This window comes from Centroberyx gerrardi, chromosome 10, assembly GCF_048128805.1.
Source record: "Centroberyx gerrardi isolate f3 chromosome 10, fCenGer3.hap1.cur.20231027, whole genome shotgun sequence".
Lineage (NCBI taxonomy): Eukaryota > Metazoa > Chordata > Actinopteri > Beryciformes > Berycidae > Centroberyx > Centroberyx gerrardi.
The window spans coordinates 14,019,578-14,046,166 of record NC_136006.1 but is presented as its reverse complement, the minus strand read 5'-3'; the positions used below and the strand labels follow the sequence as shown (position 1 = coordinate 14,046,166).

Below are 26,589 nucleotides of genomic sequence, written 5' to 3'. Positions count from 1 at the left end.
ATTGACTATAAAACTACCAACTACAGCCAGAACAGGGCAAACTAATCTACTTCCAGCTCGCACAACGCTGACGACAACCTAGACCACTACACAGCAGCTAAACCGAGCCCAGGACTCTACTCTAAGCCTTGTTGTACTAACCTGCTCCGTCCCAGGCCCTACACCCCTAGAGAAAATAATCAGTGGGACTGAAGTAGAGGCGTCTAAAGACCTCCAGGCGCGTGTAGTTGCGGAGGATCCAGGCCTGCATGGGACTGTTGTTACAGTGCGCCACAGTGGGGCCGTAGGTGCCGTCCTCCAGGCGGCTGATGGTCAGACATGACTGGGTGATGATGTGGAGGAAGGTGTGCTTCTGCAGGCAGCCAGGAATGAAATGGAGAGATGGTAGTGAAGGTGAGAGGAGCCAAATGTATGACAGGACATCATAAGTCGGACTCATGGTGATTAGCTATTCTTGATTTCATCCATCTTTTCTTGACAGCAAATTTTCCAGTTTAGTAAGTGGTGATTTTTCAGTGACAATTATTTGGAGCTGACAAGTGTTGATTGGAGTTGTTTTTTCACTCGTACAGCAGATATGGCTCTGAGGCGGCTGTTCAAAACTATCTAAAATTATTACATTTATTCTGATGGGTGTGGACTTATATAAACATTTGCAGTGTTGATGTTAGATTTTTCTCTCAGAGTTAAATTAACCTTGGAAATGTTGCTGTGTTACCATGAAATATTACAGACAAAAATATTTTTGATAAAATCAAGAATCTAAAGCTGATCTTTCTTGGTTGCTAAGACCGCTTGATAACTGTCTTTCAGTTGGACAACTACAGTAACTAGAGCATTGGTCTCTACTGTACTAACACAGGACACATGTCTATTCAATAAGTAAAAAAGTACAGCTGGATAACTGGATAAAGGGATAAATCTTAGCTAAAAGCCACACTGCAAAAAATAAATAAATACATAAATAAACATATTCTTTATTTAAATGTATGCTGAGGCTAGAGAGATGATTTGACTGCCATCATACATGTAACTGGTATATTGGTGTGTGTTTTCTGCTGGAGAGAACAGAAAACACAGCTCATCTCTGGCTGAAACCACAGCTGAGTGGGCGGGGAGAGGGAAGGCTGTCTCTCTGTCATGGCTGTGAATCAGAACAGCAGGAATATGGAAAAGTCAGGTACTTCTGTGACACCGAAACTGATGACCAGATGAAATGTTAATGGTATTGTAGCAACCCGGGGTTCAACCGTATCAGCCCTTGTCCGTCACACTAGGGCTAAAAATAACCTCGGCCATTAACAGCGCTGAGACCCCAGTGCTGTTTATGACGGAGGCCTGGTCTTCTTCATTTATGAATTATTCAATTTTTCATATTAAGAATGTACCCAGAGAACAAAGTGTAATGAATGGATTCCTCCCAGGGTTTGTACAGTGGTTGATGGAAAGGCCTCAAGGCTTCTTCTCCTAGTCGTATCTACTACTTGTCAGCAGATAAGACATCTCAATCATTGATAGATGACACCACATATCTTCTTTTCTAACCGTCTCCCAGAGGTGAGAAAAAAATAACTACATGAATTGTTAATATAAAGGATGCTTTTAAGTCGTACAATCCAAAATGTATTGTGAGTCAATGGGGCTTGAGGAGAATATTGTAGTTTTCCTGAGATTCAAATTGTCTTTTTGTTTTCCCTTCAGTGGCCTGCAACATCTGTTTCTAAAGTTGACTGAATGTTGAAATGGAAAATCTAATGTTTAATGTACAAACTCTCCCATTGTCACTTATCCAATCTTTGTTTTCAATTTATTGCTACTATGATTGAACTGAGACTCACACATTTGCATGTTGTACGCATCCAATAGTGTCTTGCATGAGTTGCAGGCCAAATGGTCTATAATGTACCACTCAATATCAAATTTTATTAGGGTCATAACTCGACTGGAGATTTTACTATATTCCTCCGGCCAAAAGGCTCCATTTTACACCAAGATTTAAATGATCTTCTCTAATGACTATTGACACTTCACAGTCCACACGGTGCTTTATGGATGACAGTCTAAATGACCAACGATCTAAACATTGTTATAGGATATTACTATATTACGCAAGCACAGGACTCAAACTAAGGGACAATAATCAGAAGCGATGACTTGGACAGCTTACCTCAAAATCATATTCCCACTTGCCAACATACTACATGAGAGGAGAAAATTCTTATGGCAGACAAACATATGGCAGATGCGTAGATACAGCTGCTGGGTGCACAATGCAACTGGAGTACTGTGCTAGAACTCAGAGGTAAAACTCAAATACTGATATAGAGCGCCATCTGGTGGCACAAAACTGTTAGACCATAACCAATTTGCCATTACGTGAGTCTACAATGTGCATTACTGTACATGCAATCTCTTCCAGTACAGAAAGATCCGATCAATCAGCATTTCCACATAGTTATGATTCAAAGCATCATCCATCGAGAGGAAGGAACAGACCGCCATGAGAACCTTGTTGCGGAGTGTCTGGCTACTGTGGGAGACATGGGTCTTACCTCGGCGTCATACTCAAACATCTGATTGCCCTTCATGTGATGACACTTGAGCATGACGACAGGTCCGTTGAGGCGGGACACGTCCAGGCAGAGGTCGTCCGTCCTGATCTCTTTATCCGCCGTGTATGAGAACACCTGGAACCAAGATGCCCAGCTCAGTGGATGCGTGGCACCAACAATGCCAAGATTATTCATTTACCATTCCAGAAATGCATACAATCATGGTGCTGGAAAGTGCTTTCGATAAAAGGATATGTCACTAAATTATATTTCTATTTATACTTTGACTTATTGTTTAAGTGCTGTCCAACCCGTGATGACTCAGATAATGCACTCGACCTGGTGATTATGGTGCAGTGCTTTCAGAAAGTATTCAACACCCTTGGCTTTTTTCCACATTTTCCGGTGTTACAGCTTGAATTCAAAATGAATTAAAATAGGATTCTTTGCCACTTATCTACACACAATAACCCATAATGGAGACTTGTAAGGATAAAGGGAACAATGAATGGAGCCAAATACAGGCAAATTCTTGGCAAGAGCCTGCTTCGGAGCAAAGAGATTAGATGGAGGTGACTATTTATGTTCCATGGGACAATGATCCAAAGCATGCAGCCAAATCAACACTGGAATGGCTCCAGAACAAGAATGTGAAAGTCCTAGAGTCGCCCAACCTTGAATCCTACTGAAAATCTGCGGAATGACTTGGAGATAGTTGTTCACACACACTCCCCATCCAACTTGACCGAGCATGAGCTAATCTGCGAGGAAGAATCCAAAAATCCAGATGTGCCAAGCTGATGTGTCCAAGAGAGGACTCGAGGCTGTAATCGCTGCCAACAAACTGCTTCTACAAACTACTGACTCAGGGGGTGGAATACTTATTTAAATGAGATATTTCAGCATTTCATTTTCAATAAATTTGCAAAAATTTCTAAAAAAAACATGTTTATCAACTTGTCATTATGGGACATTTAGTGAAGATTTTGACAAAAAAAAATCCAAATTTAAATATTTTGAATTCAGGCTGCAGCATCACAAAATACAGAAAAAAATCAAGCGGGTTGAATCCTTTTTGAAGGGACTGTACATGTAAATAACAAAAAAGATTGTTTTTCATTTTCTTCTCACCTGATTTCCACCCATGCCATGACAGTTGAAGAAGCCAACTTTCTCGTTCTCTTTTCTTCCCATGTTGTCCACGCATTGGTTGGTCTCAACATTTCTGATCTACAAGTAGGAAGTATGCAGAGTTAGAAGTTCCTCTAAACTCGAACCAGGGCTTGAAATTAACTTAAATTTTGGCTCTAGTGAGACAATTTGGCTGGTGGATCTCAGAGTTACTAGCTGAAAATGTAACTGCATGCATTTCATCATTTTTATTAATTAAGAGGTTGATTCCAGAGTATTTTATTCACATCAGTGAATTACTTGTATTATATGTATTACCTGTATTATATTGCCCAAGGTTGCTTGTCCAAACAACAAAGCAAAACGTAACATTATGTTGTTTTCTATGTCAAGCCAGTCACAACTTGCTCACCATTTCTCATTAAATGTTCATGGTGTTTTCTTTACCTCCTATTTTTCATTCACCTCTTCTTCTTCACGGTCACTGAAAACCTCAGTCCTTTTTGTGTCTTTCTTCTTCTTAAATGCTACTGTTTCAGCTTCAATATCCTGCGGCCTTGTTGCACCACATTCTAGCTTATTTACTCTTTTCAAACATTAGTTATAATTGATCTATCTAGCTTCACCTTCACTTCATCCAACCTGACAACAACAGCTTTTTGTTTACATTACATGCTGGTGATGTTGGAGCAATCAGAGCACACACAAATCACAGCCACAGTAAATAATACTAACTAATATAAGCTAACTAACTAATAATCCTAACTAACTAGTATAAGCTTTGTTTTCATACAGAAACTACATCAGAGCACCTCACCCACAAAAGCGGCAGGTAGAATTGAGACCAATTTCTGCCTGCATTTAGCGAGTTGGCAGGCGTTAATTTCAAACCTTCCAAATTCCTGTTAGATTACAAATTTACATTAAATTCACAGCCATTTTGGCACAGATATCAAGTCTAATCACACAACTATTCAGTGAAAGATGTAACCTAACCACATTAGATATTTTGCCAGTACGTTGTGCTAATGTAACTCCTAATTATGGACACTCTTTTAAGGCTGGAAAGAATAAATGATCTGACTACACAGTTCTGAGCACCCCCTTCTATCACCAACCCCCAAAAACATTTACTGACTTTATAAGCCACTGAGCTATCTAATAAACTAACACATTCCTAGAGTCCTATAGTTGAGCTGGCTCTATATGTTGCCTAAGCAGCTTATTATGCCTATCATGCAAGAATAGTGGCTCCCATAATTAAGTGATATAAAACCTAATGGCTCCAGCTGTTAAAGATTGGCTGACTGTGTGTTATGGAGGAAGAGAATCAGTCAGGAGAAGTCTAGTTATGAGGAAGATGGGAGCTGAGGTGCCGCAGTGGCTAAGGGGGAGAGAGAGAGAGAGAGAGAGAGAGAGAGAGAGAGAGAGAGAGAAAGAGAGAGAGGGAGAGAGAGAGAGAGAGAGAGATTCTACTGCAGCACAGCACAGCAGCACGGATGAAAAATCTTCTCATTCTCAGCAGTGTGAAAGTTGGAGGATTACAAACTCATTTCACCATCAAATCTTCCATTCATTACTTTAGATGGCCTCCTTGTATCGTACACACACCCTCTTCTGTTGGAGTACTGTATATCAACACAGTGCCATGGGCATCAACAGGCAAATCAGTCAGTCAGCGGTGGGACACTACCAATTGTGTCTGTTGCTTAGTGAGCAGTATCTAATTAATACAAGGAAATTAATCTTCTATTATCAACTTAACACTTATGAATCCTCCTACATTAACTGCAAATTTTCACACAGCTCCCACAATTCCCTTCTCAAGTTCAGAAAGAACTACTCTATCTGCTCAATCTTTAACTACTCATGTCAACATTAGATGAAATATTTCCTGTGTTTTTGGATGTATGATATTGGAAATACATAATCTATGCAACAAAAGGCAGAACCTCTTGGTCACAATTCACAATTCCCTGTCTTAGATGGCGTATAACTGATAATTGCACTTGTGCAAGGTGTTTTGAAATTCTTTCTAGCTAAATATGAGGTTGGTATCAACAGCTACTGTATGAAAATCCCTTTTGTTTGTTTATCATACCAGTTCAATAAGAATGGCCGGGGCTGTTTGTTTTTTATCTAGTTCCATTCAACCTTTTGCTGAATACTGAGATTTTCAGATTTATCTCGCAGCGATATTGTCTTGTGAATACACAGCTCTGAAGCAAAGCCGTATCTGACTCACTGCAGAGGGGAACAGTGTAGCTGCTGTATTATTGGGGATCAGAGTACAAGAAAGCTCATACTTCACCAAGTGAGTAGTATCTCCTTGGGATCTGGGAGTCTGGGTAGATGTTCTCTAGGTACCAGGAAAATGGTTTGCACTGCAGGGCTTCGCGAAGGGCTTTGCGAGAAGACACGTCTCCGTAGTCCACCCGCACCACACCTGCAGACACAACAAGACGAGGAGTCAGCCCGATGCATCATGAAGCATCATTAGTCACTATTTACCTTCATTCTCTGTAGTGCTGAAAGCCATATACTGTTCCCTTTGTTCTGAAAATAGACAGGGCAATCCGGTGTACTTGCACCACCAAGGCTGAACACCAGAGGGACCCTCTATATCGTCACATCTTGTGAAAAGTGCAAGTTTATCTGAAAACACAAGCTATTTGGGTGGTCAAGGAATGCTTTTCTATTGAATATTGTGTAAACTGTCTAATTTGTGCAAAGGGAAATAAGTCCTATTCACACACCTAAAGTATTGCGAGAGCTGAGGCATCTCCTATAAATAGACTGCACCAATCGTTGTGTGTCACTGTGTGTTTTACTTCATCCAAATGGAAACTACACATGATGTATCAGCCTAGATGCAATTGAAGATTGAAGAGGGATTAGACAGCAACTGGGCACAAACACTCACAAACACATTAGGCAGATGGTTTCTCCCTAGAGTGCTTCTTGAGGAATCAAAGCATGTATGTAGATAAATCCAGGGGGTAATTTATCATGAAAGAGCACGATTGCAATAAATGAAAATAGAATACATTTTCAAAATCAGCCGACACACACGACGCTACAGTGCATCCACCCATCAAACGCAAGCCGCAGACAATGTAAACAACACCTCCTGTGATTTCAACAACTTCCAACACTTTAATCTGGGACGCAGCCATTGCAAGTTGTCAGATAAAAGGTATAAGCTGAAGACCGCTCTCTCTCTCTCCCCCATCGCTCCCCCCCCCCCCCTCTCTCTCTTTCTCTCTCTCTTCCTTTTCTCTTTCTCTCTGTAGGGTCTGAGCATCACATGTTTCAGATGATGAATAGCCTCTTTGATCTTGAAATCGCCAGTGCAGAGGAGGGACGAGGAGGGAGATGCACTTTTTAATAGGATCACTAGATGCCACTCCCAAACTCAGCCTGAGCACCATGCTGCGTTCCTCTGTGCCAATATGGGAGGCCTGGCAGCGGCGTGGCCCAGATCATTCTCTCTAATATCCTCGAGGAACAGACAGTCATTGTGGGGCCGCGCTAGACAGAAAGACTCATCCATCACAACCCCAGCTCTGTCTCCGCACCTGCCTATAGAGAATACTGCCTGGCTGCTCCTCCACAGAGGGCTTATGAGTGGAGGAGGAGGTCAGACTCATGCCATAAGATCGGCAGATTATGGATGATCCCTTATAGGTTGCCTGGCATCTAAAACACTTAACCAGATATCTCCAGGCCGCTGCTGTCTGCTAAAGGGTAATCACATTACTAGGCCCGACAGATGGAGGGGTACTCATCTCTCAATCTGCACAATCGTATTGTTGTAGTTTGTCTGTGGGTGGCGGAGCTGGAGTTGGAGCCTCTCCAGAGATTTGGAGCACGTCATAAAAAAGACCGTCTTTGATAAATTTCTGAACTCAAGTTGAGAACAACACGGTTGCACTTAACAATGTGGGAATTAACCAATTCCCAATTTGGGGAAGGTGAAAGCACCACTGCATGCCAATATAAGACAGAGGAAGGGAAAAAGAGAATTAAAATGTTTAAATGGGTGAGAAGCATACAGCACAAGGGACTTAGAAGAATAATGAAGTGAAGAGGAAGGGGTTTTTCCTTTTCACACCAATCTGTTAGATGTAAGCTAATGCACTACCAGGAGGCATATAACAAGCACAGAGGAGTCTGGTAATATTGTAATGAGAAAAGGACTGTTCATATCCGCTTTTGAACAGTGATGCATACTGCATAATGCATCTATTAAAGTCCTATAAAACATGCTGGATTTAAGCCATTGTCAGCATCGTCTCCCGTGTGTGACTGCTATTCCAGCGGCAACAAGATGTAACCTAATGAAAGTAGTCTCACCACAGCACCGTACCTGGTGATATGATATAGAAGAAATCTTTGAAGTCGTCCATCCAGACCTCGGCCAGGCGCCTGTTGTTCTTGTTGATGACTTGGCCGGTTCCTCCAGGGAAGCTGTATGGGGTCGCTTTCCGGAACACATGGCCCACGTGGGAACATGTGACAATTTCCAAAGAGCCGCCGCATTGCCAGATCTGCACACACGTAAGGACAAGGTGGAATTACATGTGGCAGGAAAACAGACAAATACACACAGATACCAGCTTCCCCCCCCCCCCCCCCCCCCCCCCGGTTGACTGTCACTTACTCTGAAAGACATTTCCAAGTTCTCTCCACCCCAGATATCCATCCCTGGATCGTAGGTTCCTATTTCTTCAAAGTATGTTCTGTCTATAGAGAATAAGCCTCCTGCCATGGTGGGGGTCCTACAAGAGACACAGAACAGATTAAGACAGGATACACAAAAAATATCATGTCTTCTCATACACTACCAGTCAAAAGTTTGGACACACACATTTTTCTTTATTTTTACTATTTTTCACATTTTAGAATAACAGTAAAGACATCAAAACTATGAAATAACACAAATGGAATTATGCAGTGACCAAAAAAGTGTTAAACAAATCAAAACTATCTTATATTTTAGATTCTTTAAAGTAGCCGCCCTTTGCCTTGATGGAAAGTCAAAGGCTTTGGAAAGAAATTCATACATAGGCATCAACTTCACTATTTATATTTGTCTAAGAAACACATTTCAAGCATTTAAGCATAGGCCTTTAGATAAAACATAGTACATTCAATCAGGTGTGTCCAAACACAACATTCAGAATATAATATAGGTAATAAAAATAATTTGAAAACAAAAAGCCTAACAGGAGGTTATCAGGTTAACAGGGGCTATTATCTTTATCTTTAAATTGATTCTATACTGAACTAGGGTCTGACTTTAGGATATTGTCTTGTTGCTGGAAGTAATTTGCATACAGATGACAATTTGTACCTAGCTTTGTATGATACCTGACAAGGAGTTTGAAGATCAAATGTAAAGGCATCTCCGAGCAGACTCTGTATTTTCTATTTTTATATATTGAAGATGAATGAGCTCATACATACTGTAGATACCACAGGAGACCGCAACCGCAACTATGTGGATGCTATTTAGACTCGATGGTTTGCTGCCGCATCAGTGGGATATATTACACAGAGGAAAAGGATCTATTTCTATCTGCAGATAAAAATGGCACCTTTCATGGCTATCAACATCAGAAGAGTGTTAGTGAAAGAAGCTAACCATGTCTTCTCCGCGGCCGACTACCATCACAAGCAAACCTTTTTTCAACTGAGATGAGAAGCCGAGAGCTAACATTTGTTCGAACTTACAAAACTGTCTTTTCAATATATGTTTTTTTGTTATTTATTTGTAATTTGACTGTCCCTCTCTTGATTCTTATCACAGAGCATTACGCAAGAGGAAAGTCAGTCACAGCTTCCCCTGGAAAACTATTTGGATATAGCTTCAGAGGAGGGAGGAGTATTTCCTTTGAGTACCTGACAGCGAGCGTTCTGTCCCCTTTGCGTCGATCCATCTCCCGCTGGGGAACGGGGTACCAGCGGAAATTCAGCTTCCAGTTGAATCCACCATAGGTCATGTCCGAGCCCGCCATGTATTCAAACGTCTCGTCGCTGATGACATCGATGATAGGGCACACCACCGCTTTCCTGAAGACAACATATGGAGGAATGTATATTATATTTTTATGTGAGTTATTTCCTCAGAACTCACCATTATAATATGGAATACAAATTTGAAGAGGTATTAGCATTTCCATTCCATTTTTACACCCCAAACCGAAATCAACAGTCCCTATACATTTTCTGACTGTGAACAGATCTTTTGTCTTGTAGAAAGGAATTAACTGCCAACTGCTGACCACACATATATTACTTTATGCTGTAGCTGCATAAACAACCGCTTTGCTACCAGCTCAATACTCAGAGACATCTGCTTATCATTTTTCCTGGCATGACTGCTAAGGAGAATCTCCAGATAGCTGAAAAATAGCTATTGCATTATTGAAAGTTTATCAGCATATGTGAAGACTTAAATAATGTAGCCATCATGAACAAGGGTAAAATATTACAGTGTGTATTGTTAAGTAATTTATTTTGCTGTTGGCTGGCCAGGGGCACAAGGGGAATCTTAACAATGGAGATGCCGTCTGAAAACGGATAAAGGTGAATTGGAAAATGTATTTTTCAGTGAAACTATATGACTATTGCAAAGGTTGCTAAATGCATGACTAAGTCTTACCAGCATCCAAGAAATACCCTTTCTTGCCTTTTGAGGTAACAAACCAACCTGTGTTATGAATTATGTCAATCTGCACTCAACATATATTTCCGGCACACAATCTAATCAGTCTGAGCGCCTCTATACTCTTGCACATACTTATAGACATCAATACATGTGCAGGAGCATACAGCAAAAGTGTAATGGTTCTATAATATAATATTCTGTGTAATATGATACTAATTTCTGCCAGGCACCTGAGGCAAAATGAATGTCTGACCTCAGATAAGAGATGCAGCACAGGAGAATTATTATCAATGCAGCCATCCATTTATGTCACTCTTTCACATAGATATACCCTCCAGCTTTCTTCTCAGTATAGCTATGAACAAAGGCTGAAATAATTCCTCATTTCCCAACAAATAGTAGTACAGCGTATACACCTTGTCACTTTAAGTCGACATTGGAATCGTGGCTTCATAAACACATCTACAGTCCAAAAGCTGTGGAGGAAAACACCTTAATGAAACAAACAATCAGATTTCCCACTCTGCTGGGACAGCATTAGGTTTGGAAAGGCACATACAGCTGTCGCAGCTGAGGCTGCATGTCCTTTTCCACTTTATTCTAGACTCTAGCTAGCATCTACTATCAGCATCAGTTGTAGCACAGCTAACACAAAGACAAAGCTAATTAGAGCTAGCTGTTCCTCTGAGGCAGCAGCAGAAGCAGACGATGTAAAATGATTATCTTCTCCTATCAGCAGTCATGCCCAAACACTCCATCTGTGACTGACAGTTTGCTGCCACATCAATATTCAGATATAACTTTGCCTCAGCTGATGATGCAACTTAAGTGAAATCTGATAATACCACTATAATTGAAGCCTCATTCAGAGACTGAATACTCAAAAGATTATTTTCAATTGCAGCAATATTAAAATGAATGACACTGAGTAGCTCTTGAGCGCTCCTGTGCACTGCTCCGAAAAAGCGGCTTTTATCTGCTATTTCATATAATCGTCAGTTCTGCCTCAGAGATCAGCAGCAAAGTTGAGACTCTCAGTATGTAGCATTTTGGCCCCTACCTGTCCTCTTTGATGCGGGCCAGCAGAGGTTCCAGCCAGCCCATAGTACACTCACAGTGGGCATCCAGGAAGGTGATGACCTGTCCTTTGGTGGCTGCCGCCCCCCTCAGCCTGGCTCTGATTAAACCTGAGCGCTGCTCCATCCTCAGGACCCTCACTGGCACCTCCAGTGTCCGCACATAGTTCTCTAGCTTCTTCTTCAGGAAGTCTGTGAGGAAATCACACACAGCACACATCACCACATGGTTTTCTCTAGAGAAATTAATCTTGATTGTGTTTTATTGTCATTTGCTATAAAGAGTAAATGCTGATTCACCGGATCCCGTGTATTAACTTGAGATTAATCATCTAATTGCGCCTGATTGACTTTGTGTCATACGCTGTTCACAATAATCAACAACCTGCTTGAGTTCAAAATATATTACTCTGTATCTGTGACTACAAAGTTAAGCTTTTGTTAGCTGTTTTTGGTCTGAGCGATAGTTTAGACTACCAACCTCTCTCACTGGCGTCGTCGACTAGCAGAATCTCCACTAGTAAATGTCTGGGGGAGCGGTTAATGACACTGTGGACAGTTCGCAGCAGGGTGCTCCACGCCTCGTTATGGAACACGATGACAATGCTGGTGTTGGGCAGGTCATCAGGGTGCACCTTGGTCTTACAGCTAATAGATCGACAGTAAAAACAAGGGGTCAGTAAATCACAGTTAATTAAAGGGACGTTGCAGAAGGCTTGAGAGTGGAATAGTCTGGGAGAACAGAATTTGAGTGTATCCTGTTGCTAGCCAATTACGCCCCAAGTGCAAAAGCATTGTCACTGGAGATTTATTGCCAAAAATCTCCCAAAACAAGGAAAACCAATGTTGACAGCTATGTCAGCATGTCCTTGGCTTGATGGGGTGTCTGTCACAGCCAAAGAGTGAGGATGTGGGGGTTTGGGACGACGTTGTAGTGGATGATGTTAAATAAAGAATGAGCCTGCGTTAGAGGAGGGGAGGTGGAAGGCCAGGACAGCCAGCGTGGCAGTAGGAGTGGTAGTGGGAGTGGGAGGTGACGGAGGGTGACAGAAGCCATTGGAGCAGACAGCATTGCTTGCTTAGTCCCGTCCATTCATGGTGACAGCACAGACTGACACAACTAGGCCAGGAGGGTGGCCATTAAGACAACATCCTATTGCCCTCCAGAGGCAACGGCCGGCTCTTTTGCACAGGACTGGGCAATTTTCACCATACAGCTGGTGAAATTTGCAAAGCCAAGCTGTGTTCTGTAGTACTGCTGCTAGAATATTTATATGTAGGGAAGGGTAGGGTCCGTAATGGACGGAAAAATTGAAAGAATTCCAATCTGCTGAATGTTCACTTTCTCTCAGAAATATACATTATCTTTTGTACTACGTAAGCAAAATGATCTTTACATTTGCATTCCAGTATTGAAAAAAGAAAATGTCTTTCAGTAGCATCATATATAGGCAAAACGGTGGTGGGTGGGTATGAAAAAAAAAAAGATATTCTTGTAGCATTTTGCTTCTACTGTTAGCTGACTGGCAGAGACCTTGGACTGCTCTTAATGAAAGAGCTGTTGAGAACTCATGTTCAATTGGAATATTTAAACGTGAATCACTTGGGCGATGTCTCGAAGAGCGGAGAATGCCTGCGCATATCAGCAGCCGGAGATGAATGTGCTCATGTTTCACGCAAATTGCTCTTCGGGTTTTCATTAAGTGCTCAAGTGGATCTTAGATGACGGTAAACAAAGCCCTAGTCCCATTCAACTGTCAACCCTAATGTACACAATTGAAGGATCTGATGGATTTGTGCATTGATGCAGTGCCAGTAATTAGAGATTTTTTTTTTTTTCACATCAGATAAAGTAACTAGTTCAGATAACATCTTATAGAATTTGGTCACCTAAAAAAGCATATAGGAGAAAAATAGCGTACAAATAGTTCTCTTTAATCATCAGGATTACATCACTTTGATAGTTCAGAACATTTCATTTGTAGGAGCGGCGCCTTTTATCACTGTCTGCAACCCTGCTGAGTCTCTTCTGAGGAGAGAAAGGAATCCCTGCTGCCATGCTGAGACGTCTAACAAATTTGTTAGAATCCTGGAAGACTTTCTAGTGAACCCAGAGCCCAAAGTCTAGACACATAAAAGAGCTGAGAACCTAAAGTCTAGAAACATAAAAGAAGTAAGGAAGCAGAAAGCAGAAACTATCAGCTGAAATGTCAGCTTTTTGATAAAGAAACCGCGGTACCTACTGATGCGTGATGGGTATGAAAGGTATCAAAGCTTATAGGAGGATGTCGAGGCTGCGAAGAATGTGAGCGCCGGTGCTGGAGTGTGGTTGGTTGGAGTGTGTGTGTGTGTATGTGCCTGTGTTTGTGTCTATGTACATGTGCATATATTGTACTGTAGGTGTAATCTGTAACCGAACACCCCGCAGTAGTATCAGGGTCTGGGTCAGCAGCGTGATTTACAGCATGCGTATGGAAAAAGCTTACTCACCCGTCCAGCCTCACGTCTGGCAGACTCCTGTTGAGTGCGATCATGTCACTGGCCATCAAGTTGAACTGATTAATCTTAAAGAGCTCCTTCATTTTCTCCTGGTCCTCCTTGGGGATGTTCACCGACTTGCCCATCTCCCCCGGACCCTCGTGGCTCCGTGATATCACCGCTGGAACAGAACAAGAGGATATTGCACATAAAGGAAACTCTTCACTTGTTGGATCTTTTTCTCAGTAAGGAGGTGAGAAATTAACATCAAAATACAGTATATTGTTGTAAATTCAGTCTGTATATACACTACCAGTCAAATGTTTGGACACACCTGATTGAATGTACTATGTATTTCATCATCTTAAAGTCATTTTGATCTAAAGGCTTATGCTTAAATGCTTGAAATGTGTTTCTTAGACAAATATAAATAGTGAAGTTGATGCCTATGTATGAATTTCTTTCCAAAGCCTTTGCCTTTCCATCAAGGCAAATGGTGGCTACTTTAAAGAATCTAAAATATAAGATAGTTTTGATTTGTTAAACACTTTTTTGGTCACTGCATAATTCCACTTCTGTTATTTAATAGTTTTGATGTCTTTACTATTATTCTAAAATGTGAAAAATAGGAAAAATAAAGAAAAATGTGTGTCCATACTTTTGACTGCAGTGCACAGTTTATTTATAAAATGACCAGAGTTATGAAAAGCCCAGAGACAAAGTGACAAATGTTCTTTTCCTCTGACTGACCTCCCTGGCCCCAGTCTGCTGGCCGTTTCTCACTTTTTATCAGTGAGAAACAATGAAAGAGTTGCGGTGAGGGAACAGTGCAGAAGTCAGCATTGCGAAAGTGGATTATATTATAAATGCAGCACTGGATTTACTGTAACCGAAAGCGTATTCAGTCAAGATGAAAGTTATACATGACACAAAGTTAGAACTGTGCTCATACTCCTTCAATAATATATCAGCTGCTTTTGAGAGAAAGAAGAGCGAGTCTCTAATCTCAGTTATTCAAGGCTCCGTGGAAAGAGACTGAACTAGAAATGAACTCTTAGTAAGTGATCCTTGTCGTTTCGAGAGTGTATGTCAACTCCCGGGAAGAGAGGATGGCACTGGGTCATTGTGAGATGTTAACATCCGCACATCATCTGCACTGGACATTTCAGGGACAGGGTCATTAACTGTCCCTCCAGGCCGAAGAGAGGCTGAACACAGTCTGACACGCACACAGCGCAACGACGCATGCTGGATCTACCACTGAAACTCTATGTAAAAGCACTCCATATAAATCCAAACACTATATACAAAAACTTGAATGTTCCTATACATTCATGTAAAAAAAAACAAAGCAAAAACACAATTTCCCCAAAGATAGGATAAGATGAAATTTTGACAACAGTAATAAATACAGCAAAGACAAATAGAGTGAAAATAAGAACATAGCAAATGAGGGTTCAACACTAGAATGTGTTAAGCAGAATGTATTCATGAAAACTATGAGGAAAGGTATAGATTACGGCATTATGTGGGTGTGCACAATAACAGCAGGAAAACTTACTGAAACAAAGAACAAATGAATGCAGAATATGTACAATATGAAAATATACCAAAATATGAATATGCAGTATATGAAGTCAAAAACATTATAAAAAAATACCAATATATACACAATAAATACACAATATATAATAATGAAAGATACAAGAATATGAAGAAAACAATTATGTGAACTTAAAGCATGTATACATGGTGTGCAAATATGTGTCGTATTCACCTTAACAGCTCTACAGAAGGCCATGCATATGTACAGAAAGTGTCCAGGCATGTAGACATACATTATAACAGATTATTCACCTGATCAATATATTGAATTTAGAGATGTAGATAACATATGCCCTAAATGTGCCTATTTGGAAAAGTGCATTGCTAGATGTACACCAGATGGAGTACATGTGTGTTTGTCCGAAGCACATGTTGTGCATTATTGTCTGTTCTCAGTATCACTATTTTTAGCAGAACATACTTATGGATCAAGGTTTCTAACTTTCTAACTCAATCTGTTAGAAAGATCTGAGTTCAGAAATTTGGGAAAACATACTGATAGATGGAAAAAAAGTATGAAGCATCTTTCCCACAGTTGTTCACTATGCGTTGCTGTGTGTTATTAAGGCGCGCCACGCTCAGTCCAATATCTGCAAAACATCAGCACCGCTGCTGTTGCTGCTGCTGCAATATAGCCAGCTCCCTTCAACAAAGGTAAATAACCTCTCATGGATTTATGGACTGTGCTCTCTCACTCTCTCTCTCTCTCTCTGTCTCTCTCTCTCTCTCTCTCCAATAATCTCTTAGAGTAGAGGCAGTGATTTCCATGAAAGGGGGCCACACAATTCACATTAGCTGCATGGCCCCAGGTTAAGAGGATTCCCTACGACCCTTCGCGGAGATGGCCTGGTGTCTGTTGGATTGTTAACCTCAACTGATCCGGCTCTCTTCTCTATGGTTGCTGCTGACACTCTCCATTAGGACATTGGCTTAAACCTGATGGGCCTGGCTACAGAGCTGAGCAGGATTATTGAACAAACTGTCCATCAAACACATGCTCTTACCAGCCTCTCCAATCTATCAATCTATAGGGATGGATCATCACAGATCAAAACTCTTATATGACACGCAGTTGAATATAGAAGGTTCTATGCTCGGCAAAACCAGTTCAGGCATAAGCAGAAAATCCAGCAAACCATCAGTTTGGGTTGCCCTTATATTGTTTGTCATCACCATATAAAAAAAATCGAACTATTGATTAGTTATAGCTTCACATAAGCCTATAGATACTGAAGTAAAACATCTTCCAAGGCGGCTTTTTGCCTGTTGACAATGGATTACTACTGAATAACAAGTGGGAAAACAGTATCAGATGGGAACAACTGCAGCCAGCAGTTGATTTTGTGAATTTTGAAAGAGTCCTCAGGCCTTGAAATAACAAGCAGTAGGAGTTATCATTCCCAGATTACCATGCATAGTTGGTCTCTTCATCGCTATGTACAAATAGACGAGTTGCATTCTTCAACTATGGATTGACCTATATTTGACAGGAGATATACAGTTCACATCTACTATAGCATGAATTTGGTTTTGGTCTAATTATGAACTTGCTATCTTTCATTTGTGCTAAATTACATCTCAGTCAAAAGAGCACAGAGGCCACTGGAGCTATTGTAACAGACGTTCTCTTTACCTTGAGGACTTTTAGCTTATTCTGAACCAAACCATGTATTATTCTGGGTATCAGGGTTTATCTTGGTCACAGGCTTATTACAGGTTATTACATCATGTGTGAGTTGATATATGTGGGTTTCAGATGTGAGTAGCACATATTCATATATGAAGACATTTGCCACCGTCATTATGACTGAATATTATAGTTTTTGGCCCCCAACACTTTCAAAGTTGTCCATCTTTGAAATAACACAAATGGTCAAGGTTGAATATAAAGGTCAGAAAGACAAGCACTCCAAACTGATTTCCTTTAGCAACACAGATCAGACCCGCCTTAGAAAACAAGCTTTCCATGGCGGTCCCAGCCCAACACACTCATATTGACCTCCTGACAAAGAGCATTCATTATAAATGATGACCACAATCATCTGGGAAGAAAACAGTGGCTTTGTCCTAAGGCCAACCAATCTAATTCAATGTCCCTGCCCACCGCTTTATCCCAAGCAATTACGGTGAAAAGGTTCCCCCACACACTCGCAGGTAATGAGTCTTCGGAGATATGATCACTTCCCGGCTCAGTGTTGAACAAAAATAGAGAGCAATATGTCTCTCTATCTAATTTTCTGTGTTATGTGACAAGCTCAGAACAGTGGGAGTTCATTAGCTGTTGTAACCAATTAGCAATGTTGTTTTTTCCAGTGATGAGTGCAAATCTAGATTTTCTAAACAGCATACACATGGCACATATGCTTACATACTGTGCCTATTCTGTAATATATTTCATCATTGAAATGTCTTTTGAGAGTTTGAGAGACAGGTGTGCCTAACCTCAGCTGGACCCATTGAGTCCTGCCTGCAAGGTTGCATATTCCACTTATCAAGAGGGACCAATTGCTTATTCCAGGTGGACTGAGCCACTGATCTGCATGCAGCCCGGATTGTGTTATCTGCTTTTCATCCCGTGGCTTCCAACATCCCCCAGCTATTTTCATGCTAAATTTACTTTACAGAGGAAAGTCTGTGCAGTGGTGCAGAGTTGGAGGCTCTTTCATAGGCTCGATCCACTCTTTCTCCCTCCACCTCTCCCCTCTCCCGCTCCTCTCTGTTTCGTGCCTGCCAGTCTGACCCAGCTGGCATGACATGTATCAGAGACGCTCCTGCTGGGCACAGCACCAGAGGAGGCCAGGCACAAACACCCTGCAGAAGTCTATTATGCTGCTCCACTGTGTACCTTAGTCCTAATTGCAGCATACCACCTTTCTGTATTACCACCAAGTGGGGCAATGCTTACACAAGGCACAAAAATATGGGGCAATCAGGATTAGATGTGTGACATTTAAACGGAACATTTGCAAAGGTAAGAGTGTCTAGAAAATGGTAAGCTTCCTCTGTGAGGGGGGCAAAGTCTAAATAATTCATACTTTTTTTTGTATTCTGGAAAACAACAGAAAGTATGGATTGGATTCTGTGACACACCCCACATATTGAATTCACAAGAGTGGTGTCATGACTGAGATCTCCTCACCTCAGCTCCTTCTGCCGTCTCAACAGTGACGTAACCTCATGGTATCACATTTAAATCAATAGCCAACTGTTACACTGCAACTATCTATTCTGCAATTGAAGCGACATAGAGATATCTGTATGACACAATGATTAATTCATGAGGATAAGTGCAGGCAGTACCAAGAGAAATAAGTGAAATTCTTTCTACAAATGAAATACTTGACAAAAAAAGATAGTTCTATCTTCTTACTGTTAATGGCTTTCTTCTGGTTGTTAATGATTTTTAAAGTATATGCTCCATCACGACTTGAGGAGTAATACTGCAGCTGAAGACAAGCTGAAATTTAACAGTATTTGGATAGTATGTATGCATCACTAAGGCCTTGAACACACGCTGGCACTTTGTAATGTTTTGAAAATGATTTCAGCTCCATAAACCTGTCAACACTTTCAAGGCTTGTTACAACATTTTACTTTCAACCGCTGAGGACATGGTTTTGGAAACAGATCAAAAACCACTGAAAGATTTAGCAGTGAATGCGTACAGCGAAGAGGTGTCAAAACATTATCCACTCCACCACTTTATGTTGACTCTCACACACAATTCCATACATAGGGTAGCTTTTATAGAATAAATTAATCTGGTGGATTTGGTTTGTTTATCTCCAGGTACTATCAAATTCCACTGCTACATTTTAGGTTTGTTGTCAGCTGAGTAAGCAGCAAGGGAATATTCCTAAGCAACAGCAACTCAACTGCTGTTGCTCTGTTTGCTTCATCAGTGGCAAAGGTGTGAACATTCGAATGGTTAATGGTGCGGGTCTCATTAATGTTAGCAAAGACTGCAGCTTTGTCTCCAGGTGAATCTCCTTCCCAGACTCCATGAACCCTCAGCCCAGCATTATAGATAGCTGGTTCAGCCAAATTTTAAATTGCACACTGGATTTGGACAGAACAGATAACATTTCCACCAGAGGAGAGAATTTAAACAAGTTCTTAAACCCCATTACATACAGTCAGGACTTGAGGTTAGCACCAGCCAATGCAGGTTAAAATTGGCTGTGGTGGGTAACTGTCAATTCTCCCCCCAACTTTGGCGGTTGAGGTTCTCTGATGTAGTTTTTCTGTATGAAAACAAAGCTACTATTATACTGATGTTGTGATTGATGTGTGCTCTGACATGGCTCCAGCATCACCAGCATGGGCTAGATAGATCAATTACAAATAATGCTTAGAAAATTAACTAAAATGTGGTGCAAAAAGACCACAGGATACTAAAACTGAAACAATACCATTTAAGAAGAGGAAAGAGACAAAAAGGACTGAAGTTTTCAGTGACCGTGAAGAAGAAGTAAATGAAAAATAGGAGGTGAAGAAAAGACCATGAACATTTAAAGAGAATGGTGAGCAGGTCGTGACTTTCTTGTGTTTGACATAGAAAACAACGCATTATTGTCAAGACTAATGGATATAACCTGTGGAGAACTCTTAAATTCTTTTGCTGTTTGGACAGGCAACCTTGGGTAATATAATACAGGTAATACATATAATACCGGTACACTGATACTAATAAAATGCATTTTGATACTTGTAATCAACCTCATCATTAATAATAAACATAATGAAATGCATATGGTTACATTCTCTGCAATCCTTTGAATACATTTAAAGAAAAGAAAAAGGCTGTTAATTCTAAATTACCACTACATTAAAACATTTCCAAAACAAAACCCTCTAAAACCTGCAGGTGTGTAAAAACTACGACCCCTTAACTGTGTGAAAGGTAACTTGATATTCTCAATGAACGTATCCAACAGCGTGTGTGTCTGTAGCTTTCAAGCCTGTGTATGTTGATAAATGGACATATTTATGTTGTTAGCCAAGATCCTGTGGTTACATGGGCCTATACATAATTTATGCATCAAATCAATTGTTTGTCTAGCCCATGAGAGAGCTTATGCAACTTCTGTGTTCCTGCCTTTTACATATTAGCATACCACCTAACACACCAGTATGTCAAGGAAATGTTTCTGTGTGCTGTACGTAAAATGTTATATGAACACATGGGCAGGAGTGACCGGCCATAAAGTTTATGTTGATCAAACTGAGAGGAACGGACCGAAGCTGAGGTGTACCTGCTCTAATCAGGAATTTAAGGCACACATTCTATCAAAGGCCATTATCGACCCGGTGATGAACAACCTGGGATTACTGACCCCTTGTTCAAATTAGATGTAATGGAGTGGAAATTGATCGCCATCCATAAGCTCATACTGTAGGCTTGTGCAATTCTCATATCAAAAGCATGGTGGATTAGAATGAATTTAAGGCTTCCTATGTACTATGGTCTCTTACAGACTCAACTGTTGCATATTGAGATGTAAAGATCAAATTCAACACTATAATACAGTAGCCCTTTTACTGCATAAGCTTTAATTGAATGATAACTACTTTAGTGTGACTTAACTGGAAGGCTTAGTGGACGAGGCTGTATCTGAACAGCTACTTCAATCTTTATTCCATAAATAATCAAATGGAGTTTAATCAAAATCCACTCAAAAAGTGAACATAAGAAACAGTGCCAGACTAAGAGTGGCCTAAACCTTCTTTTCTGGGCAGAATGAATACTTGAGTCTCATTTGACAATTTAATTTGCTTAAAACACTCACAGTGCCGTGACTGTGTCTGAAAATAGCCTCAACACACAGTTCCATGTATTCAACTAATTGTCACATTTAAACTAATTTAAAAGCATAAAGTAACTCCCATGTAACATTAGACTTTTGTAATGCTAATTAGTCTCAGTAGCTGGGCGACTTTATGTCGCTCTGCCTCATTCTAACCTTGAAAGCAGCTTAGCAATCCTCTTGGAAACCTGCTTATTTGAGGGCAAGTGAGGAAATGAACTGCTAAAGAAGGACAGTACGCTGCGGTGGCTTAGGTTCATCATCACACTCACACACACACACACACACACACACACACACACATTGTTCCAGATAGCGAGGCAAGGGTAAAAGACCTGGATCTTTCTCTATCAGTCCAATTGGTGAATCTAAAGCAACACAGGTTATCAGAAAAAAAAATCATAATTATCATAAAACTCATTATCATAAAACTCTTACATCAGCCCTATTGTAGCAATTCAAAATGTCCTATATATATATATATATATATATATATATATATATATATATATATAAATATACATTTATGATCAAATATTTTGAACGAATTCACTTTGAATTTGACTTTGTTTGAGAGGTTAAATTTAAGTTTAATTATATTGCATTTTCAGAAATTCATCCTTTTTCCGGGTAGTTTCAGACTAACTCTCATCAACACATCACAGCTGGACCTGATTGGCTCCCCTCACTACATAATTATTGCTAAAATCCTTCCAATCCACCAAGTTTGCAACATTTATTTGCCATCATGAAGAAAATTATTCTTATCCTGAGCCGTAGTATATTTGAAAACAAAAACATGAAAACTGAATAATGTGGCCTCCAACCTTTAATATTAAAGTTTGGAGTTTCATGAGAAGTGAGTCCAACCTGAGTCTTGGTCACTGCTTGATGCGTCCCTGACGACTTCAGGCCACATCAAGTCTCTGTTCTTTTGGGTGAAAGGTGTAACGGTGTAACGGTGTAACGGGGTAACGGTGTAACGGTGTAACGGGGTAACGGGGTAACGGTGTAACGGTGAAACGGTGTAACGGTGTAACGGTGTAACGGAGTAACGGGGTAACGGGGTAACGGTGTAACGGTGTAACGGGGTAACGGGGTAACGGTGTAACGGTGAAACGGTGTAACGGTGTAACGGTGTAACGGAGTAACGGGGTAACGGTGTAACGGTGTAACGGTGTAACGGTGTAACGGGGTAACGGTGTAACGGTGTAACGGTGAAACGGTGCAGACTCACCTCTGAGGGCGGGGAGCAGCGAGCGGTCCTTCCTGTCGTCACATTTGTTACACTCGCTGAAGTAGAGCAGCAGGAACACATCCACCAGCACCCACACTAAAGAGGTGGTTAAAACCACCTTGCAGTAGACAAACCGCCGCATCACCTCCCTGGGATGTCAGCCAGCCAGACAAACAGGAAGGGAAGCAGTGAGTGCTCAGGAGCGCCCTGTCTGCTGATGAGGCGTTTGAACCGTGGAGATAGGGTGAGGAAGCAGGGGGGAGACTGTGGATGTTCCACCAAGAGGCGTCATCCCACTGTGGAGAGGAAACGACAGGCAAAATAATTTTAAGTTTAATGACATCACCCTGCCAAGGCAATACAGGCTCCTTTAGCTATCCTGATAATATTCTTCCTACTCAGATTCAAGACAGAAAGTCAAAGTGAAACCAACGATGATCTAAAACATTGAACTCATGAGGAACTTATGAGGAAACAATATGTCAGCAAAATCTGTGAGGAACTACACTTGAAGTAGATCAATATTTTTCTCTTGTAAAAGTGATTAGTAATCAACTTCCCGAAACTCTTCACTTTATGCATTTCATGGCTCTACACAATCACGGATTACTTAGCATTTTTCCATTTGAAAGGATAAGTGAATGCTCATTTCCCCTTTGGAGAGTTCTTCCACTTCCGCGATTTGTGGGGGTTAGAAATCTCATTGGCATGGGATATATGCCTCACAGTATTTCAGATGAAAAACAAAATCATTTGCTATCAAATGTGACTTTTACTACACTCAAAATTATGGGCTTGTGAAGGCAAGCCTACTTTTGTCTGCTGAAATGTTTATGAAAGTATAATCAAAATTGAACTGACGGAAAACTAAGCTTTCAGCTGAAGAGAGTGAAATGAGTTGAAACGCAGAACACAAATCTAGCCAGCAGCCTGTTAGGACTGCATAACAGATTAACAAATAAGCTACAGTAGACATCACATAGCATAGTACATTTAAATATAAAATATAAAATATATTTTCCTTCATTATCTACTCTATAGATATCTATGTATCTATTGGGGAGAGAGAGAAGAGGATGACATGCGACAAAGGTCCCAGGCCAGATTCAAACCCAAGATGTTGTGGTCACACGGTATGCACCTCACCCAGGACGCCCCAAATATTACAGATTTATTATATTAAATATAAAGGAATATCAAAAAAAGTCTAATTAATTCTGTCAGCTTAACCTACTACATACAGAAACATGAACGAATGAATGCACTTACATCAGAGGACTGTTTTCTATTGATCATATTTCCATACCAAACACTATAAACAGAAAGTAATAGTGTGGTATTGCAGTAAATATTGCAGTATATGTGTGTATATGTGTGTATATGTGTGAATGTGTCTGCCTGTATGCACGTGTCTGTGTAATGTATGTATGTTAATGTGTGTGTATGTAGGTGCATATGTATGTGCATGTGTGTGTGTGCATGTGTTCATTTGCAAGTGCCTGTGTGTGTAACAGCTTATCATATCCCACTTTACTTTTACTACTAGTGGACAATGCCTTCAGCATCTCTTGTAGGGAATTTGACAATCTCATTTCCTTATCTTTCACTTGCAGCGTGGCGACGGTTTAGCACTCCACACACACCGTCCTCTCCGCTCCCTGTCTAAATGTCCATCACAGGAGCTGACACCGCTGCCCTGGGCTAACTGTTATCTCATTCAAAAACAAGGCTGCCTCTGTCCAGCCGCATCAAGAGCCTCAGATCACAGTACGGTGGCTGCTCACAGACAGACAGCACACTTGACCAGAATTCACACACCATTCATAGTCTTCTGACTCAAGTAGATGGACATTTTGATGGGCTCGGCCCCAATCCACACTTCCTGAAGAATGATAGTCTAATCAACAAAATGGTCTCAGCGGGTTAAGCCTTATGAATCTGCACAAATGTATGTAGCATAACATTTGAAACTGATTCAATACAGCATGTACACACCGCCAGAAAACAGAACTAAAGAGCACAACCGTGCTGAAATCAAAGTCTGCATACAGCATCTCACCTCCGCTCACATCACTGAGAGTTCGATGGTGACTCCATCTGATCATGTCTGTTTGAATCTCTGACCATCTGCTTGGTGTATCAGTGGCAGAGTCATGTTTGGGTTTGGTACCACCAACCACGCTACAGGCAGCTTGCTGCTCAGCGCTCGCAGTCTCCTCCGAAGTAGTCTGGGTCATTAGTCCAACCATCTGCACAGATGAATATTCCTGTCTGCTGAGCAGTGTGCTAAAAAGAGGTCTCTCCACTCATTACAGGCCACACATCCCACTGAACACATCAACACAAGTCTAAACAACCAGGCTTTATCGACCACTTTCCTGAGGTGTTTAGCCCCGTTAACACTCTTTGCTGCAAAATGGTTGGTGCTCTGCTGTCAGCTGGGTTATTATTTATTCATCATTCATTCATCAGGAGTACCTCAGAACAATTACCAGACTGTGTTAACTAATTGCTATCCTCAGTAATCTATACAAAGTCCTACAATTGGACACGCCTGAGATCAATACGTGACATTTGGTACCATGACAGTAAGATGAGGAATGAACATTTGGAGAGAACAGCAAACTGACACAGAGTTGGGCCTTTTTAAACCTTCTGCGCTCCTCTTCAGCAGCAGAGCCATGCTACACACTCATCGAGATATTCTCCTTCAGACCTGGGAGTGGCCAAGTCCAACCACAGTCTGCTACTGTTGGCCATTGAGTGAATGGGGGTTAAGTGCCTTGCTCAAGGGCACCTCAAAGGCAGCCCTTGTGAGAGGAGAGAGCATTACTCATTCACTCTGTCAGACCCAGGTTTCAAACCTTCCAGTCACAAACCTGACTCTCTGATTACTGGGCTATTATAGCCACCAGATGCACCAGAGAGCTGATCCCCTTAATCCCATCGTGCCAATCTACTGTAACTGCTCTAATCACACCAAACAACAACAGAGGTAGAGGTGTGCTCCTGTGAGGCGATATCAAGCAGTTATAGGCGACAGTCGTTTGTAACAGTTTTCCAGTAGAAAATGCATGTGTGAGATTATCAATTTATGATTCTCATGGTGGTTTTAAAGGTGTGACGTGTCAACACACAAACTCTCTCCATGGTTAGTGTAGAGATGCAACCATCTGCTGTTAGCCTACCTCGTATAGCTGTACATTACAGTTTGACTTCATAGTTTATTCTAGCAGCTGTGGGATGCGACAGGAGTGAGATGGGAAAACAATCTAACGACAACAGTAGTCAACAGCCAATAAGCACTCAACTGATACCCTATAAACACTACACATGATATCCTAGGTTAAAAGGTTATTTGAAATTAGAACCATTCCCATCGTCAGCATCAGCATCAGCATCATCTATGTATTCACCCACATGTAATGTTAGTGAAGCTCGTGACATTATTTTGCTAACGGAAGGTGTACAAGCAATGGAAGATGAGAATATTCTTTACTTACCTAAATTATAGATGGAGTGAACCAATGACCCGTTCCAGCCTTGCTTTCCAGCAACGTGTTGAATAGGGATAACAACAGACATAACCTAATGCACAATTAATGGCTAATTGAAACTGGACGAATCGGTCCTGCAAACACACGGCTTCTCCAAACGAGACCCATAGTCCGTCTCAGTATATAGTAGTCCACAATCAGCGTGACACTGCCGGTCCCGTAATAGCTCGCATGGTACCTATTTGGACTCCTTGATATAATTTGTCCCTAGTTGTGTTGCAGTCGCCCCGTCATACAATCTCCATGAATCCCCCCATTCGGTCCGATTGCTGTGCAGCCAGTGCTAAAAAAAAAAAAAAAAAAAGCAATGCAAGATCTGTCTAGGTATGCACCTGTTCTCCGCCAGAATATTATATGTATAGCGGTGAGGGGACAGGCGAGATATTATTCTAGCACAATCTAACCTCAGTCAGCACAGACCGACCAGCCAATGTCTGGTTTCTCCTCTGTGATTGGCTGCGAGCTGCGTCAAT

The 26,589-nt window shown here is 41.1% G+C and overlaps 1 protein-coding gene across 2 annotated transcripts; it reads right to left on the bottom strand.

Annotated features, from left to right (window-relative positions):
• Nucleotides 1-166: 166 nt before the first annotated feature.
• Nucleotides 167-22,701, bottom strand: galnt13 (polypeptide N-acetylgalactosaminyltransferase 13). 2 transcript variants are annotated; one of them, XM_071918362.2, is made up of 11 exons: nt 22,560-22,701; nt 13,923-14,091; nt 11,914-12,080; nt 11,417-11,624; nt 9,588-9,758; nt 8,347-8,464; nt 8,053-8,233; nt 5,990-6,129; nt 3,684-3,782; nt 2,553-2,687; nt 167-352 (listed from the first exon to the last, which is right to left on the bottom strand). In XM_071918362.2, the coding sequence occupies exons 1-11, from the start codon at nt 22,699-22,701 to the stop codon at nt 167-169; spliced, it is 1,716 nt and encodes a 571-aa protein (XP_071774463.1). The 2 variants fall into 2 exon arrangements, with proteins under 2 accessions (XP_071774463.1, XP_071774464.1); XM_071918363.2 differs by having other exon boundaries at nt 167-322.
• Nucleotides 22,702-26,589: the final 3,888 nt, after the last annotated feature.

Excerpts from the sequence above, each read along its gene's own strand:
- galnt13 (XM_071918362.2), bottom strand. The coding sequence starts at position 22,701 with ATGCGGCGGTTTGTCTACTGCAAGGTGGTTTTAACCACCTCTTTAGTG. Across the intron at positions 6,130-8,052 it reads CTTCTATATCATATCACCAG|GTGTGGTGCGGGTGGACTAC; the intron begins GTACGGTGCTGT and ends TTGTGTCTGCAG. Across the intron at positions 3,783-5,989 it reads GATACTACTCACTTGGTGAA|ATCAGAAATGTTGAGACCAA; the intron begins GTATGAGCTTTC and ends TCCTACTTGTAG.